The sequence below is a fragment of the Asparagus officinalis genome, chromosome 2, assembly GCF_001876935.1.
Source record: "Asparagus officinalis chromosome 2, Aspof.V1, whole genome shotgun sequence".
Classification (NCBI taxonomy): domain Eukaryota; kingdom Viridiplantae; phylum Streptophyta; class Magnoliopsida; order Asparagales; family Asparagaceae; genus Asparagus; species Asparagus officinalis.
This window is the reverse complement of record NC_033795.1, coordinates 10,913,954-10,930,392: the sequence shown is the minus strand read 5'-3', so window position 1 is coordinate 10,930,392 and position 16,439 is coordinate 10,913,954. Positions and strand designations below refer to the sequence as shown.

Genomic DNA, 16,439 nt, shown 5'->3' with positions numbered 1-16,439 from the left:
CGCCGTACCGTCCATGTTTGACATCGAAATGTAAATAAAACGTAGATCAAAAATTAAAAAGTGACTTGACTAAGTTTTAACTTATTCAGCCTTTGAGAAGTAGGGGTGTCCAAAAAGCCCGCCGCCCAGAGCCCGGTCCGGAAATCCGGGCCAAACCCGGGTCCGGCCCGGGCCCAGGTCGGCGCAAAGTCATCCGGTTCGGAACCGGGCCCGGCCCGGAACAGTGCCGGGTCCGGCGTCAGGTCGGGCCGGGCTCGGCCCAGGCAACAACGGTCACCCTGGGTGACCGTTGATGAAAAAAACCGGGCCGGGTCGGGCCAGCGAACGGTGACAATTTGTGACCGTTGGCGGAAAAATAACCGGGCCAGGCCGGGCCGGGGCCAACGGTCACAATTTTGTGACCGTTGGCGGATATGGCCGGGCCGGGCCGGCCAAAACGGTCAAATAACTGTTTGACCGATTTGCCCCTTAAAACGGTAAAAAACGGCTAGAATATGAGAGTTTTTTGGTCATTTGCCTAGGGGGCTGCCTCTATAAATAGAGGGGGGTTTTCACTTCTTCTCCTCACATCAAAACTCTTCTACTTCTCTCTAATACTCTCTTATATGATATTATACTCTCTTATAATCTCTTATATTTTCTAATACTTCTATCAAATGGCTTCTGGATCTGATTATGAAGACCAACACCTATCTCCTACCGATCCAGAAATGAGTCCTCCTACAACAGCTACTACTCCTCCTACCGGTGTTAATCCTGAATCTGGTGGCGACAAATCTACTGCACCAAGAGCTCCTAAAAGACCGAGATCCGATGTGTGGAATTTTTTGAGAAGATATACGTCACCAAGGATGAACACGGTAGGATCATCTCCCAGAAGGCAAAATGTGCGTTGTGCGGCCAGGTTTTCCAAGCTCATCATAAGAGCGGCACCAACCATCTCAAACGCCATATAGAAAAACACAACAAAGGCCAGAATCTTCAAGATGATATCCGACAGTCTATGATTTCTCAATCCTCCTCTTCTGGTACCCTCGGTATTTGGAATTATAACGTTGCCCGAGTTAGGAAATGCGTAATTAGGTTTATTGTTCTTAAAAACCTACCTTTTAAATTTGTAGAATATGTTGAATTTGAATATTTGTTTAGAGATGGTTTTTATCCTGCATTTACAAAATTTTCTCGTCAAACCTGTCAACGTGATATTTTAAAATATTATCAGGAGGAACAATAAAAATAATTTCTTATTTTAAAATTTTAAACTGTAAATTTTCTTTAACTTCTGATATTTGGACATCTAGAGTACAAACTGGTTATTTATGTATCACAGCACACTGGATTGATAAAAATTGACAAATATTTAAAAGAGTTGTTTCTTTTATTACAATTGAAGAGTCACACACTGGTATTAATATTGCAAATTTAATAATTGAAAAACTTATGAAACTAGAAGTTGATCAAAGAATATTTTCTCTTTCACTAGATAATGCAAGTAATAACAATGTAGTTGTTGATTTTATTAAAACAACTTTGTCATTGCCATGTCATTGTGACCTTTTTCATGTTAGATGTATCTGCAATATTTTAAATTTAATTGTTCAAAGTGCATTTTCTGAAATAAAACCCATGATAGAAAATGTTAGAACAATTGCTAATATGCATAATGCTTCTGAAATGAGAATTAAAAGATGGAAACAATGTTGTAAAAAAAATTATAAGCCTAGACTAATTTCAAAAGATGTTGACCATAAGTGGAATTCCACATATGCAATGTTAAGTGTAGCAATAGAATATAAAGAAATTATAATGATTTTATAAATTTTTATGCTTCTAGTTCTAGCTCTGGTAGCACTTATGGAATAAGTGAAGATGAATGGACAATTATATGTAAATTAAATGAGATGTTACAAGTTTTTTATGATGCTACTATGTTATTATCTGGTTGTTATTATCTAACTATTACTTTAGGTGCTTTACAAATTTTAAATATTCAACATTTTTTTTCCAAATATCATATGGATGATATTTTTGAAAATATAATTTTTCATATGGAGAAAAAATTTAATAAGTATTTTAGGCCTATTCCTCATATTTTTGGTTTGGGAGTTCTTATTGATCCATGTTTGAAGGATATTGGTCTTCGAAGTTTGTTATAGTCATTGTATGGTGGACAGATTATAGACTTAGATGATGGTTCCACTCTTACTGCTACTTCTCATCATTTATCTATTAGAAATTATTTTTAAACATTATATGATGAGTATGCAACTAGACATGGTGTAGCTGCACAACAGTCTACAGCTTTAGCGCCTTCGGTTTCGAGCATAGGTCGAGATAAAAGTGTAAGTTTTGATAGGTATGCAATGATAGCTGAACTAACTGGTGGATCTGGAATTGGTTCAGGATTAGAGGTTTCTGAATTAGATGAATATTTTTCTGCTTTCTTAGTTAAATTTCAAGGAAATGCTTTAGATATTTTGTAATGGTGGAGAATATATGGATCAGTTTCATATCCTATACTTTCCACTATGGTTCGTGACTTACTATCAGTGCAGGTTTCAACGGTAGCTTCGGAATCCGCCTTCAGCACAACAAGACGTCTGATCGACGACCACAAGACATGCCCCTGATGGACGAAATGCTTCTAGTTCTAGCTTTGGTAGCACTTATGGAATGTGCTTACAAGATTGGTGGAGATACGAGAAGCGAACACAAGGCATCGATCGGATTGCTATAATTGAAGATAAATTTGAAGAGTTAGAACTAGCAGATAGATATAAAGATTAGATAATATTCATCAAATTATAATTTTTATTTCTTAGCTTTAAATTTGTAATGAATTATTTTGAAAAAAGTTACAAATAATAGTGATATGGGTGAGTAGGTGCCAACCTAGTTGGGATTTACCCATCTATTGTGATGCGATGAATTTCGAAATAAATTTATAATTGTAAAGGGTTTACTGATTATTAATAAAAAATTATTTTTATCATCTTTTATTTTTATAATTTTTTGTACTTGTAATTTTCCCGGCCCGGGTGGACACCCCTATTGAGAAGTGATTGCAGTGCAAATAAAAAATGGACACTATAACATGGAGCTTTCGACCCCCTTCACTTTCTCAGATTTTTTGAGAAATTAGATGAACATAGAAGTGGAGAAAAGAAACTAACATCATAGTTCTCTATTATCCACTTTCAACCAAAAAAATACATAAAACATAAGTGCTACTAGAGCAAACACCAAAGCTAACATAAGTGCTACCAGAGCCCGGCCCGCTCAGGCCCGAACCGGGTCCGGGCTTCGGCTTTGCCCGGCCCAGCCCGGGCCCGGTTTCCCGGTCCGGATAGACACCCCTATTGAGATGTGATTGCAGTGCAAATAAAAAATGGACACTATAACATGGAGCTTTCGACCCCCTTCACTTTCTCAGATTTTTTGAGAAATTAGATGAACATAGAAGTGGAGAAAAGAAACTAACATCATAGTTTCTCCATTATTCGTATACTGTACAAGCGGTAATGTGCTTACAAGATTGGTGGAGATACGAGAAGCGAACACAAGGCATCGATCAGATTGTTATAATTAAAGATAAATTTGAAGAGTTAGGACTAGCAGATAGATATAAAGATTAGATAATATTCATCAAATTATAATTTTTATTTCTTAGCTTTAAATTTGTAATGAATTATTTCGAAAAAAGTTACAAATAATAGTGATATGGGTGAGTAGGTACCAACCTAGTTGGGATTTACCCATCTATTGTGATGCGATGAATTTCGAAATAAATTTATAATTGTAAAGGATTTACTGATTATTAATAAAAAATTATTTTTATCATCTTTTATTTTTATAATTTTTTGTACTTGTAATTTATGTCATTTCAAGTTATTAAAAAAATTTATGTCATTTTCTGTAATTTTTATGTATATTTTATAATTTATTATTTTTTAAAAAATTAAAAAAATAAAAAATGTGAAAAAAACCGGGCCGGCCCGGAGCCCGGCCCGCTCAGGCCCGAACCGGGTCCGGGCTTCGGTTTTGCCCGACCCGGCCCGGGCCCGGTTTCCCGGCCCGGATGGACACCCCTATTGAGAAGTGATTGCAGTGCAAATAAAAAATGGACACTATAACATGGAGCTTTCGACCCCCTTCACTTTCTCAGATTTTTTTGAGAAATTAGATGAACATAGAAGTGGAGAAAAGAAACTAACATCATAGTTTCTTCATCCCCTTCTCCATTCTCCATTATCCACTTTCAACCAAGAAAATACATAAAACATAGCTCATTACTGGCCACCTCAATTTTTCATCTTTCCACTTTCTATCGTCCAAAAGCCATAAAACTAAGAAGCCCCCAAACAAAGATTAACAGCCACACAAGACGACCTGAAACAGTGACCTTTTCGGAGTAGTAAAGCTCATGCTCCAGAAAGGCTTATTGCACCCTGATCTGCTTTCTCAAACTAAAACATGAAGTTTATGGGTTACAACCGTGTAGATACATTGAAGAGGGAGTAGCAATGCCAGTAACCTCTACGGCACTAATAAGGAAAAGAGCATCGATACAAACAACTCTAGTACAACGAGACCTGTAATTTATTGTCGCTTAAACTTGTTTATATTTATGTCCAGAGATTTCTCGATTTATCTTCTGGTTTTGTCAAGAACCTCAATGTACCTCTTAGGAATACCATAATGTTCTATGAGATGTTTTGCAAGGTTGTCAATCACCCCACCTTGAACGAGGACCTCATGCTGTCCCTTTTTACCTGAAAAGAGTGAAGAGGAAGTATTAGACAGAAACAATTGGATTCCAAATCAGAACTTCAAAACTTTCAAGGTACAAGGGCCAAAACACACACGCCCCTCTTTCCTGATAAATGACTTGAATCAAAACTTCAAAACTTTCAATGTACAAGGACCAAAACACACGCGTGTGGCGCAAGCACACATCTTCTTCCTAATAAACAACTTGGTGGTGCAGCTTTGACATCGATTTGATCATGATAATTTGGCCAAATGTACTTCTATTTTTTTATTTTTTTTATTTGGATCGAGTTTTGACTCCTAACTGAAGAAATATTTGATTTGGTTTACTTGGAGTTTACTTAAAAGCTAGATTGATTTGATTTAAACAATTAGTTAGCCAATCTGCTTGTTTGCATTTACTAATTAGAAGCATTTTTGTAATGATCCTCACACCTGAATCAGACTAGTTTTAAATCATATAGTATGGCAGATTATGCTATTTGGCCTGCCAAGACAAAAAGGACAAAGCCTTAATTAAGAACAGGATTTACCAGGAAGTTCGGCCACTGATGTACTGCAAGCAAACTTCTTTTGAAGTTCAGAAGCTAATGATTCAGCATCCAATAGAAAAGTCTCCACCCCTGAGACTTTCGTCACCTTCTTATTTCCTTGACGCCGTTCAGTCATTATCTGGATAGGTTTCATTGCACCCTTGCGCACTGCAACATCGTTCCCTCTTGATACTCTGTGGTGGACTTGCATTCTGTTCAAAAATGTTGCACCTAAATCCTTTTTGTGAATCTCTGTTGGGTAACTTGAGCCCTTCTTTATGGCCCCTTTGTACAGAGCATCGCATAGAGTAGCATCAAGAACCACCATTGCCTTGTTCATCGGTTTGACTAGATTTTCTTTCTCAATGTATCTGCATGGTAACAAATAAATTAGATAAAAGAACCTTAGTTCCCGATATTTGTACTGTCATAAAGAAAGAGGTGGATAATAAGTGTCAATGATCTTTGCCATAAGACACACCTGAAAACAATATCAGCTGCCTCAGATGCAGTGTAATAGTGCCCAATGTCAGCCCCAACAGACATAAAAATGGGATTAACATGTGTACTTGGCTTGTAGATCTCAACCACTTCAAGCTGCAATTTTGATTGGCGAACGTCCGCCGCTGAAGGATCAAGTGTCTGATCCACATTCTCTGGTAACCGTTTCTCTGGTTTGAAAGATGTGTACTCTGGATGAACACGATTAACAGCCAGTAACACAACTTCCTTCTTATACTTGTCTTCCTTTACTGATATCTGGAATTAAGTTGAAGTGAAGATAAAATATCAGATTAAACAGAAAGCTTTTCCTCCATTCTGGCAGTAGTTTATTTTCACAAAAAAAGGGCTTACCAGCCCAGAAGAAGATTTCGACTGCAACCACTTTGAAAGCTTCTTGTGTGATGACTTCTTAATGTCCAAAGTGATGCCGGAAGGTCTGCATGGCAGTACATGGTTTGACCTGTGCATTACAAATATATAGAAGCAATCAATAACCAAGATAACTCCAAAGAAATAAGCAAATCTCAGGATGATTATAACAGAACTTGAGACACTAATTTATGCTACTCGTAGATAACTATTGAGCAACGTTCTATCTCATATCATAGGCAAAATTGGGACCGTGTGACCATTATAGTAGCTGTATAGGGCTAAATAGGCAAAACAAATAATCATATCGAAACTTGATAATGCGGGTATTCCCACACTCATAAGGTTTCAAATACGAGTTTCATCTTACAAAGACATGGAAATAGAATTTAGTTCAATATAATACTTAAGTAGGGTAAAGCCTTTTGAGACAAAGTGCTTCCAATTATAGTAGTTTAAGCCATCTCCTTTCTTGGACCTTTGAATCAATTTATGGTACCGGACACTGCGCCTTCTCAAGATTTATTAGTATGGATTAGAGCTCAAGATGGAGCGAAGACCTCTGATTTGCTTCAGTTATTCAGTACATGTTGAAATTTCCTCGGGTGCACATACTGTTGCATCCCCCACATGTGTAGCTTGGTTTGTCTGTAAAGTGCTAGTTGAGAGCTATCTCTATTAGGCATTAAGCTGGTGGTTTAGGCTGATTTATCGGATATGATGCATCCATTCAGTTTCAAGTGACAACAGAGTCTAGCAAGGGCATGAGATATGTGATTTACTCTTCACATTGAAAAAAAATGTTAAGACAGATAAACAGCTGAATATGTGGAATCATGACTCAGAGCAAGTCCTTTTTGGAGTCAACATAGTTTAAATAAATTAGCCACAACAAAACCTTGAATCAAGAATCCAACTTTGGATTTACTTATAATTTTCTTATAAATAGAAAACAGAAGAACATAAGCACCACCTTAAAGCCTGACCAGGTAAAAAGAAAAAGAAAAAGAAAAAAAAAATACAGCAATGAATCTTTTCTTCCCTTCTTTTAACCATCCACTTCTGATGCTAGAACGATGTGGGGATTCTTTCATGGTGAGGCTGGAAACTAAAGATTAAGTGCAACTTACGTGGCTGCCATTACATTAATAAAGACTAATTACCAAAATTATATTATATCAATATTCATCTTTTCAATTTCATATTCACTGGAAGTTCAGTCGACCACAAAAACCTTTTACAACCCTATTTGGATATGAAAGGAAGCAGACACAATTCTCCGTCTTATTAATCACTTGACCAGTAGGAAATTACTGATAGGAACAGTGCAAATGTTCAAGAAACTAAGTGCCTCTGCATATCATGTTCCCTATACCTAGCAACTTTCTTATCTGCCCCCCTGTTTCCAGTATAGTTTTCCTCCATAGCGACTTAAGAAAGCTTTATGGTGAACAAGAAAGAATTAGTATATGAGGAATGTTACTTGGGCAAAATTCAGATGAAAAAAAAGAGAATAATTGGCAGAAATGACAATGATACAGTAAATAAACACTTCATTATGATGTTGGTCATAGAATCAATAGGATTGTTAAAGTTCAGAAATGCTCTTGAGAAAATAATTTGTTGCTATCGAATGCACATAAGTTCAAGAAAATATAAGATGCAATCCAAGCAGCGGTTGCATATGAAAAATGGATAGCTAGAAAGATCCTCAGAATAAAGAAAATTGCGTAGATTGATGATTAGCAAATTGTTAATAAGCTCATAACAAGCAGGCATCAAATTTTGTTCTTTCGAAAATCTGAAGAATTTTGAAATATCAGAAGCGTACATGATAAAAGAGGTGGGTGATTACCATAATGTGCTTCCAGGCATTGGGAGATCTTTATCTTTGACAGTCGTGTGCAGTGCCTGCAAAAGGCATTTTTCCAAAAGAATATCTATTTCTTCATTGGATAATACATGTTGTTCCTTCTCAAGACTTGGTTCTTCGGCAGAAATATGCTCTGATACTTTTAAACCACTCAAATCAGAAGTAAGTTCTTCAGAGACTTCATTTCTGGCTACATCTTTTGGTGCATCAATTTCTATTTGTCCTCCGGTATCTGGACCAACATCAGATTCTTCCACTTCATTAGTAAGATCCTCATGTCGGTTACCTGAAGCACCCTCTGATGCATCAGAAATTTGAGAAGCTGAAGCTATTTCAGGATCTTCAATTACAACATCTTCTAAAAATCCTTCATTTGGAACATAATGTCCTCCAACAGATTCCCTACAAGCACAAATGTATAATAAGATAATATGACGTTGCTCAAAAACTTCAAACTATGCTTTGACTCCGTCTGCCATTATACTTGCCACAATGAGTCACGATAATAATGGGCTATCCGCAAAGCTTTGCCACGAAGACCAGCTTTCAGGGCTTCTCCGCTGCTCATTGTGGTCGTTCCCACCTACAAAAATTGTCAATCCTACGTTAAATCATAATCCCCAGATACACTAGAAGGGTGGAGCATCTTTGAGTGAATTTAAAGCAGCTTTCTTTGATGAAATTCTAGATGATTACAGAAAAAAAATGCTTACCGCAATTGGTGCTGGATTGCCTGGGACTTTCACTGACCATGGCTGACCAGCTAAGAAAGATGGTAGTCCTTCTGAAGCTATCCTAATGCCAGGAAACATCAAATCGGCACCTCCGATAATAAAATGAGATACCTCACCTCCCTTGAGCAGAAAAGCAGGTAATAAATCAGGAACCTTCCATAGCGCAAAAACTGCAAGGCCAAGATTATAAATCTTCAGGAAATACACATAAGAAATGCCTACAGAATCAACTTCGCTTTGCTGAGGAGATGGTTATGCATACTGCACAGTCTACACTTTGATTATTGACAGTACCAAGCAAATGATTATTGTACTTGATTTCATTCTTCTCATACAGTTTCCACAGCATAGCAGCAATTATCAAGAAGCTCAAACCCCAATATGTTGATCACAGGAGTTAAAACCATAACATGCCAAATTCTATATGCAGAACATAGCAGCAGGGAGCAAATGTGGCTTGAAAAGACAACCATGACAAAAAAAAAGCATGCTCATGACACAAAGAACTAGAAGACAAAACATGCTAACAAAAACAGGAAATAATCAAATGAGAAAAGAGGCAATGCAAAGCCCTGCTATAATATAAGCATGCATACGACACAAAGCAATAAGATGCTGGACCTGTAGGAAAAATCTGTGTGCCTCTCCCATCAACATCGAAGATCATTGGAAACTCTCCTTCTATGCTATATACATAAACACGATTTGGGTACTTTGCTAATGTTATCTCTGCCTGCAGTTGTAAAAAAATCACAGATTGAAATAAACAGCACTAAGGTAAACATCACATAGCTTCATCTATAAGAATAATTATTTAGAAGCAAACAGCTAATCAACGCATCTAAGAGAGCATCAATCACAATTTTAACGATGCAGAAAGGTTAATAGGCTACTTAAAGCTTAGTGTTAAGACATTACAACAGGAAGGTAATAAAACAGTTATTCTCCAGACAGACAAGAGAAGAAACATTTTAAAGGATATGCTTCATATTGTCATTCATGTATCCTGAGTGTAGGACATAAAAGAGAGACTAACGAGACATTAAGTCAACAGCACTATGTGCAAAAAATAAAATAAAATAAATCACAGTTATTGAAGATGTATCCATCAAAAGATGGCATTCAACAGCAAAAACAAATTTAAGGATATTACTTAAGCTATGTGTTGAGACAGGTTTAATGGACACTTCAAAAATGACAAAATACCATGTCAAATATGTGTATTGAACACAACACTGCCTTTGTGTATTGTTACTATTTGTTGTATGACGATACATGCTCCGTTTGTATTTGTGTGACCCTGTAGACATTAAAAAAATGCCGAACTTCAAAACATGATGAAGGTCATCATAGGGACGAACCTCGCCGCCCAACGAGGATACTGATTAGGGACAAAGTTCGGAGTTCGTCGTTGGATACGAGGTTCGAAGCTGATCATTGGAAACGAGGTTCGGAGTTCGTCGTTGGATACGAGGTTCGAAGCTGATCATTGGACACGAGGTTCGGAGTTCGTCGTTGGAAACGAGGTTCGGAGTTCATCGTTGGATACGAGGTTCGAAGTTGGTCATTGGAAACAAGGTTCGGATTTCGTCGTTGGATACGAGGTTCGATGTTGATCATTGGAAACGAGGTTCGGATTTCGTTGTTGGATACGAGGTTCGAAGCTTATCATCAGACTTAAAAGCTCATTAGTGAAGATGAGGCTCACTACGCAGTTAAACTCAGCTATCTAAAGACGAAGTTCGTTGATGAATACGAAGCTCGTCAAACGATGTCAGTAAAGACAGCCGTAATACTACAAAGTTGACCTTAGAAGACGAGTCTCGTTGCATATTGAGGCTTGTTCAATCTGATGAACCTTGCCATACAGTGAGGCTCGTTGTTCGCAAAAAATCTAGCTATAACGGTTTGAAGACCTAGTCAGTCACATGCGCTAAGCTTCAGGAGCACGTTTCGGCCCATTAACTAACGTGGGCTGAATTGGAGGAGGTAGTTACGCCCTCTACCCACAATTCTAGCACGTCAGTTACGTGCTACGAATTCTATAAATAGCCATGAGTAGCTATGAAGAAAGGACTTTTTTTGGGGACTTTGGGAAGATTTTTGGTGATCGTGTGAAGAGAGATTTGTGTTCGTATTCTCATGATCTAAGCCACCATCAGAAGCTCCAGCAATCTTGATCTGATCGTCAACGGGAGGTAATCTTGACTCAAGCATCGAGGGAAGCATCCTTTCGTCACCAAGAACCCACGTTAAACAAGGAGGAGCTGAATTAATCTTTTCTTCATCTGTAATCGAGAGAGAGAGAGAGTGATTGTAGGATTTCGTACCAAGCGATCGAACCTAGTTTTCTTAAAACAAGAAATTCAATCAACTTCAATTTTTCAACCCTACAGACCCTCGTCCGGGTAAAACAAGTGTTAATCATGCTAACCATGAAGATGGAAAAGGTTCTTTCATATTTCTAAGCGGTGTCATGAAGCCTGAAGCTGTCATGGATATAAAAGTCACTGAGACAAACAACCCCGTTAACACCTATTTTTTTACTGTTACAGTTATCATGGCCTTTGCATATCCGATGTATAAATATACGCAGCCTCTAACCGCAACATTAAGTCCTTCAGTTTATCAAAAACAAATGCTTGGTTTTGAGCCTCTGAATATTTCCAAGAAATTTACTACTCCAGAATGGTAGTTACCTCCGCCTCTTGAGAACAGTTCCTGTTTTCATCAACCTATCCAGAAATGACCTGACTTTCCAACCCATTACCAAGTAAATTGAGATAGTGAAAAAAAAGACTAAATAGTTTCAACAGTATGTACCACCAAATGAGAAAGGTAGAAATAAGGTGCTACAAAAATATAAAGATGGCATCTACCAAAAGCACAATCCAAAAGGGTCAAGAGAAATCTTATTGCAGAAAGATCCCTCTTCATCATATGGCCGTTTTTCAGCTGTTTAAGCCAATATCATTCAATATATTTTAAAATATATGTTCAACAATCAAACATAAGTACCAAAATTATACTTTAAAGAAGTAAAAGACAGGATTTACCAACTATCATGTTATTATAACATAAGCATAAGAATTTCCCAAGTCATTGGCTTGTTTCCAATGCAAGCAACTAGAAACTTATAGGAGTCAGGGAAAATAACCCTAATCGGCTAAATTAATAATTTTATGGTGACTGTAAATAGCAAGATGGAATTTTATGTTATACTTCACCTTTTTGTTCTATATCAAAATCCAATATTTGGCTTGAGAAATCTCCAACTTGAAAAGTTGTCCCAAAAAAATTTGTATCTTATGTCCTAATAAATTTATTGCCTTTTATTCATACATTTTCTAATTGAATTCAAACCATTATTTCCTTTTCAACAGTCATTTCATAATTGGAACCACATGCATTAAGTTCATCATGTACACTATGGCCTTCTGAAATCAAAAGTTGAAACTTCAGAGAAATCGAGAGCAAAGCAGAAGAAAATGAACAAATCCCTTAATACAAAGGTTCCATGCCAACTAGACAGCCATATGATATAATCATGCAGTGGTTAGTTACATAGAAGGTGAAGGAAAGAAAATGAACGGAATAGAAAATTGTAAAGGAAAACAGAAAGTTAAAAAGATGTAGCAAATTTGATTTTTTTCCTTTTGTGACCTATGACAATGGAAAAAAATGACATGAAGTACAGACAATTCGCCAAGAGAAGCTTAATACCAGCAAAAGACATTCAAATAAAATTTAAGAAGACCAAAAAAACCAATAAGGTTCGAGTAGGATAGAGCATAGCTTAATATGGTTCAAGTATTGGCAGTCCCACTTAAACTTCTATTGCTTATTCTAGATGACTTTTCAGGTCAACTAGGTTCCATTTATAAACATGCTAGAATATGGAATTACGTGGTTGTGTCTGATAGATTGGTTTATATGGTATTATATTTATTTTTGCCTTATGTACTTGGATGCTGGTTCGAAGTAAAGAAAAATCTTTATAACATGGTTATGCCTGCAAGACCCGCTAGATGACGATTAGTAACCTAACTCACGAGAGCAGTGATAACCAGAGGCACATGAAACCGCGAACCCTTTCTAACCTCAGCCAGAGTGCCTATACCCAACATCCAAATGACTGCACCACTATATTTCTCTGTAAATTTCTTATTTTTAGTAACTAATAATTTAAAACCTTCTCAACCAGAAAATGAAATGCACTGCAGGTTCTAACAAGCCACCGAATTTTTGGAAAACGAACTACTTTATATATCATAGCGGCACCTAGCACTCAAACTATACTGAATCTAATAAACTACAAATCTTAACAGTAAACAATCAAATTAATGCGGTCATCACCTAAACGAATTTCGTGTAAATTCCACATAACTACCACAAACATTTTGGACAGAGCTACTGCGTACTCTCGTCACTAGAGAAAACACACGAACTGTAAGAATTAGAAAAAAAAGACCACGAACTACTGGAAGTTGTTGTTATTGCCAACTGCATGAACGTCTGGGATAAAAGGTTTAAAGTAATTTATTTACATTTTCAACCCACTAATATTGCACACCACACCCCAAAGTTAATGGTAGCATTACTAAATTTTATATGCATATCAAGAATTGATAAACTACTGATACTGAACAACAAATGACGCAAAGCCCTCAAAAAAATTCACCTTTGGTGGAAGAATGACGTCAATGTCAGCATCCGATGCATTCGAAAACCTCTCCTTCGCGATTCTCCTCAGCTTTTTCTTATCTGCTCCTGATAATCTCTGCAGAGATTTCGCCTCCGCTGATTTCTTAAACATGATCAACAGCTGCAAGCATGAATCATAATCGCAAGCATAATTTCAGGAAAAATCACCGAAAATTCTCAATAAAGAAGTTTTAATTTGATTGATTTAAAATTAGGGCGAGCTTACAGAGAGTTGAAGATATTGGTGGCGGATGAGGCTCGGTCTCGGTCGAAGATTCTGGAAGTGAGATTCCGGCGGTGGACGGGCGCGTTTATAGTTGTACCCTCGGTGAGGCCGGTTCGGATCTTGAGCGAGAGAAACCCGACCCGGAGCCGACTATTGGGTTTGGGTTTTGAGTTTGCAGTTAGATTTGGGGGTGAATTTCATATAAACCCCTAATATTTGGAAGATTTGCAGATTGGCCCCATAATAAACTTTATAAATGCCGATTTTCTTTCCCCAGCATGCTCTCCAACTGCGTAAGCCTCTTCTTTTCAACATAATTCCCTAACTTTTAGTAATATTTAAGAAAAAAAATCTCAACTTATTTTCAAAAAAGCTGTTAAGTGACATTTATAGTGTTTTTATGGGGGATATCTCAAATTTGATCAAATTTCAAGCCGGTCACACCATTTTTGCCTCGGAATTAATGTTAAGGCTGTTTGGTTTGTTGGAGATGTAAAAGTACAGTAAATTTTACAGGCAAAAACTGTTATACTTGTTACTCAAGATTAATCTCCAAAGCATTATTTGGATAATTGTATTTTAACTGTAGGGATTGTAATTTTAAATCAAAATGCAATGTTTGATTAGCTGCAAAGTATTAGATTTACATTTTTGTTTTACAGAAAAATAATTCTAATTGAAAATCACATGTTTGATTATTAGCAATTATTTATATATATTTTCTTATTTGTATCACCTAATTTGAAAACATAGAATTAATATTTATTTTTTTAAATATTAAGTTTCTAATTACTAAAGAGAGTTTGAACATTTTGTTACACCTAATATTGCAGTGAATCTAATTATCACTCTCAATTCTGCACCTGCTAATGAAAAAATTAAAACATAAATTTAACTATGACATTTATTTTTACAGCTTCATTCCTTACAAACGAAGTATTCGTTAATAATATAATTATTGAACTAAAAAAAATAATTTTCAACAAATTATTACATTTTCATTGAAATTGTTACCTTAGGCGGTATAATAAATACAAAGTTTTCCCCCATGCTTTTCAAAGATTGAATATAGTTTTCATTATAAGTTTTTATCATAAAAAATAATTAACTAATAAATCCATTGTTTTTAATTAATTATATATTTTTCATAAATTTCCTATCTAATGTATTTTAATCACATGGTAATTAACCCTAACAAAAAATCTGATAACATTTAGGAAAAATTGCTTCAAGGCCCTAAAATTCAAGTTTCAATATGCCCCAACCCCCCAACTTCCTCCAATGTGCTGCTGCCCCTATAATTTGAAAAAAATGTGTCCAAGCCCCGCTCCCCAAGTTCCAATGCAACCCCTGTAAACCTAATTCTTAATTTAAGCAAATCAAACTAAACTTAATTTTGATTTGATCATCATAATACCAAGATCTAGAACAATATGATTTTCTCAAAGAATAATTTAATTACGAGAGCGTGCCTTGATCCATGATTGCAGGAAGAACAACGTTGAAGACTTGAGTTTTCTCTCTCTTAGCCCTCTTGAATTTTTCCGAATTCTTTTCTTGATTGAGAGAAAAAAAATTTCACGTTATGGGTAGAGAGAGGACCAAGTCTTAAATAGAACAATTATCATCAACATGAGCGGTTATTTGACAATCTTATCTCCAACTAAACTGATCAATAGGAATTTAGTTATTAATATTATTAAACCGTGATTATCCTTTAACTAAACAAAACGTGGTTTAAAAACTGTTACCACTAAAAAAGTGATTTTGAAAAAACGTGTCTACAAGAGTAACTTTAAAAAGTGATTAAAGTTAAAACGTGGATGCGTGGGCCACAAAATCTAACATTCTTCCACTTGGTCCATGTATCATAATTTGACTTTATGGTTTAATACTACAACATCATATGCATAGTATAAGCTCATTCCATCATTATATTGATCAAATCATCAATCATCATTAAGTAAAAAACTAATAAGGATCATGGTGGTCATATGCAGTTAAATCGACATAGTCCCTTCCATGTATCACAATATTGGTTTTAAACTTAACATGACATGTAATGAGATTTATCATAATGGTCCAACGATAATGTCCTTGTCAGAGACATACCCTGTTAATATTCATAAAGTAATTCATGTATATACTAACAATAATAAACATGATGCATTAATATATCAGAAACAATATTTAGATGAGCTCAAAGTGTCAAATATATAAAGAGCATGAACTTTACATAAAGTTAGTAATGGTTTTCAATAATGTCCATTTTTTCAACATGTTCAATAAATGTCTTTGGTGACAATCCTTTTGTTAACGGATCCGCAACCATGAGATTTGTGCTAATATGCTCAATCAACACTCTTTTTTTGAACTTCGTCTTTAATGGTAAAGTATTTTAATTCTATATGTTTAGCACCCTTCGAATACTTGTCATTTTTAGAAAAGAAGACTGTTGCAGCATTATCACAATAAAGTTTTAGCGACTTCACAATACTGTTAACAACTCCAAGTCCTGAAATAAAATTTCGCAGCTATAATCCATGAACAGTGGCCTCAAAGCATGCCACGAACTCAGCCTCCATAGTCGATGTAGCAATGAAACTGCACAAGGAAGCTTTCACTCACTTACATTCCCATAGATCTCAATCTTGCTACTGTGTTTGTCATTTCAGTGACATGCTCATGCATGGTACGAGAACCATCGAACTTCATGGTGGTCAACG

General features: G+C 36.2%; 1 protein-coding gene across 1 annotated transcript; it reads right to left on the bottom strand.

Moving 5' to 3' along the window:
- LOC109830235 (eukaryotic translation initiation factor 2D) lies at positions 4,287 to 13,825 on the bottom strand. Its single transcript, XM_020397442.1, has 10 exons — positions 13,714 to 13,825; positions 13,465 to 13,608; positions 9,405 to 9,516; positions 8,763 to 8,953; positions 8,538 to 8,632; positions 8,032 to 8,451; positions 6,159 to 6,267; positions 5,785 to 6,062; positions 5,304 to 5,674; positions 4,287 to 4,772 (listed from the first exon to the last, which is right to left on the bottom strand). The coding sequence occupies exons 2-10, from the start codon at positions 13,597 to 13,599 to the stop codon at positions 4,648 to 4,650; spliced, it is 1,836 nt and encodes a 611-aa protein (XP_020253031.1). The 5' UTR covers positions 13,600 to 13,608; positions 13,714 to 13,825; the 3' UTR covers positions 4,287 to 4,647.

What these genes read in the sequence shown, in the direction of transcription:
- LOC109830235 (XM_020397442.1), bottom strand. Translation starts at nt 13,599, where the DNA reads ATGTTTAAGAAATCAGCGGAGGCGAAATCTCTGCAGAGATTATCAGGA. An exon ending in CACACAGATTTTTCCTACAG is followed by an intron (nt 8,954 to 9,404) that starts GTCCAGCATCTT and finishes TTGGCCTTGCAG; the next exon opens with TTTTTGCGCTATGGAAGGTT. An exon ending in TATTATCGTGACTCATTGTG is followed by an intron (nt 8,452 to 8,537) that starts GCAAGTATAATG and finishes TTGTGCTTGTAG; the next exon opens with GGAATCTGTTGGAGGACATT.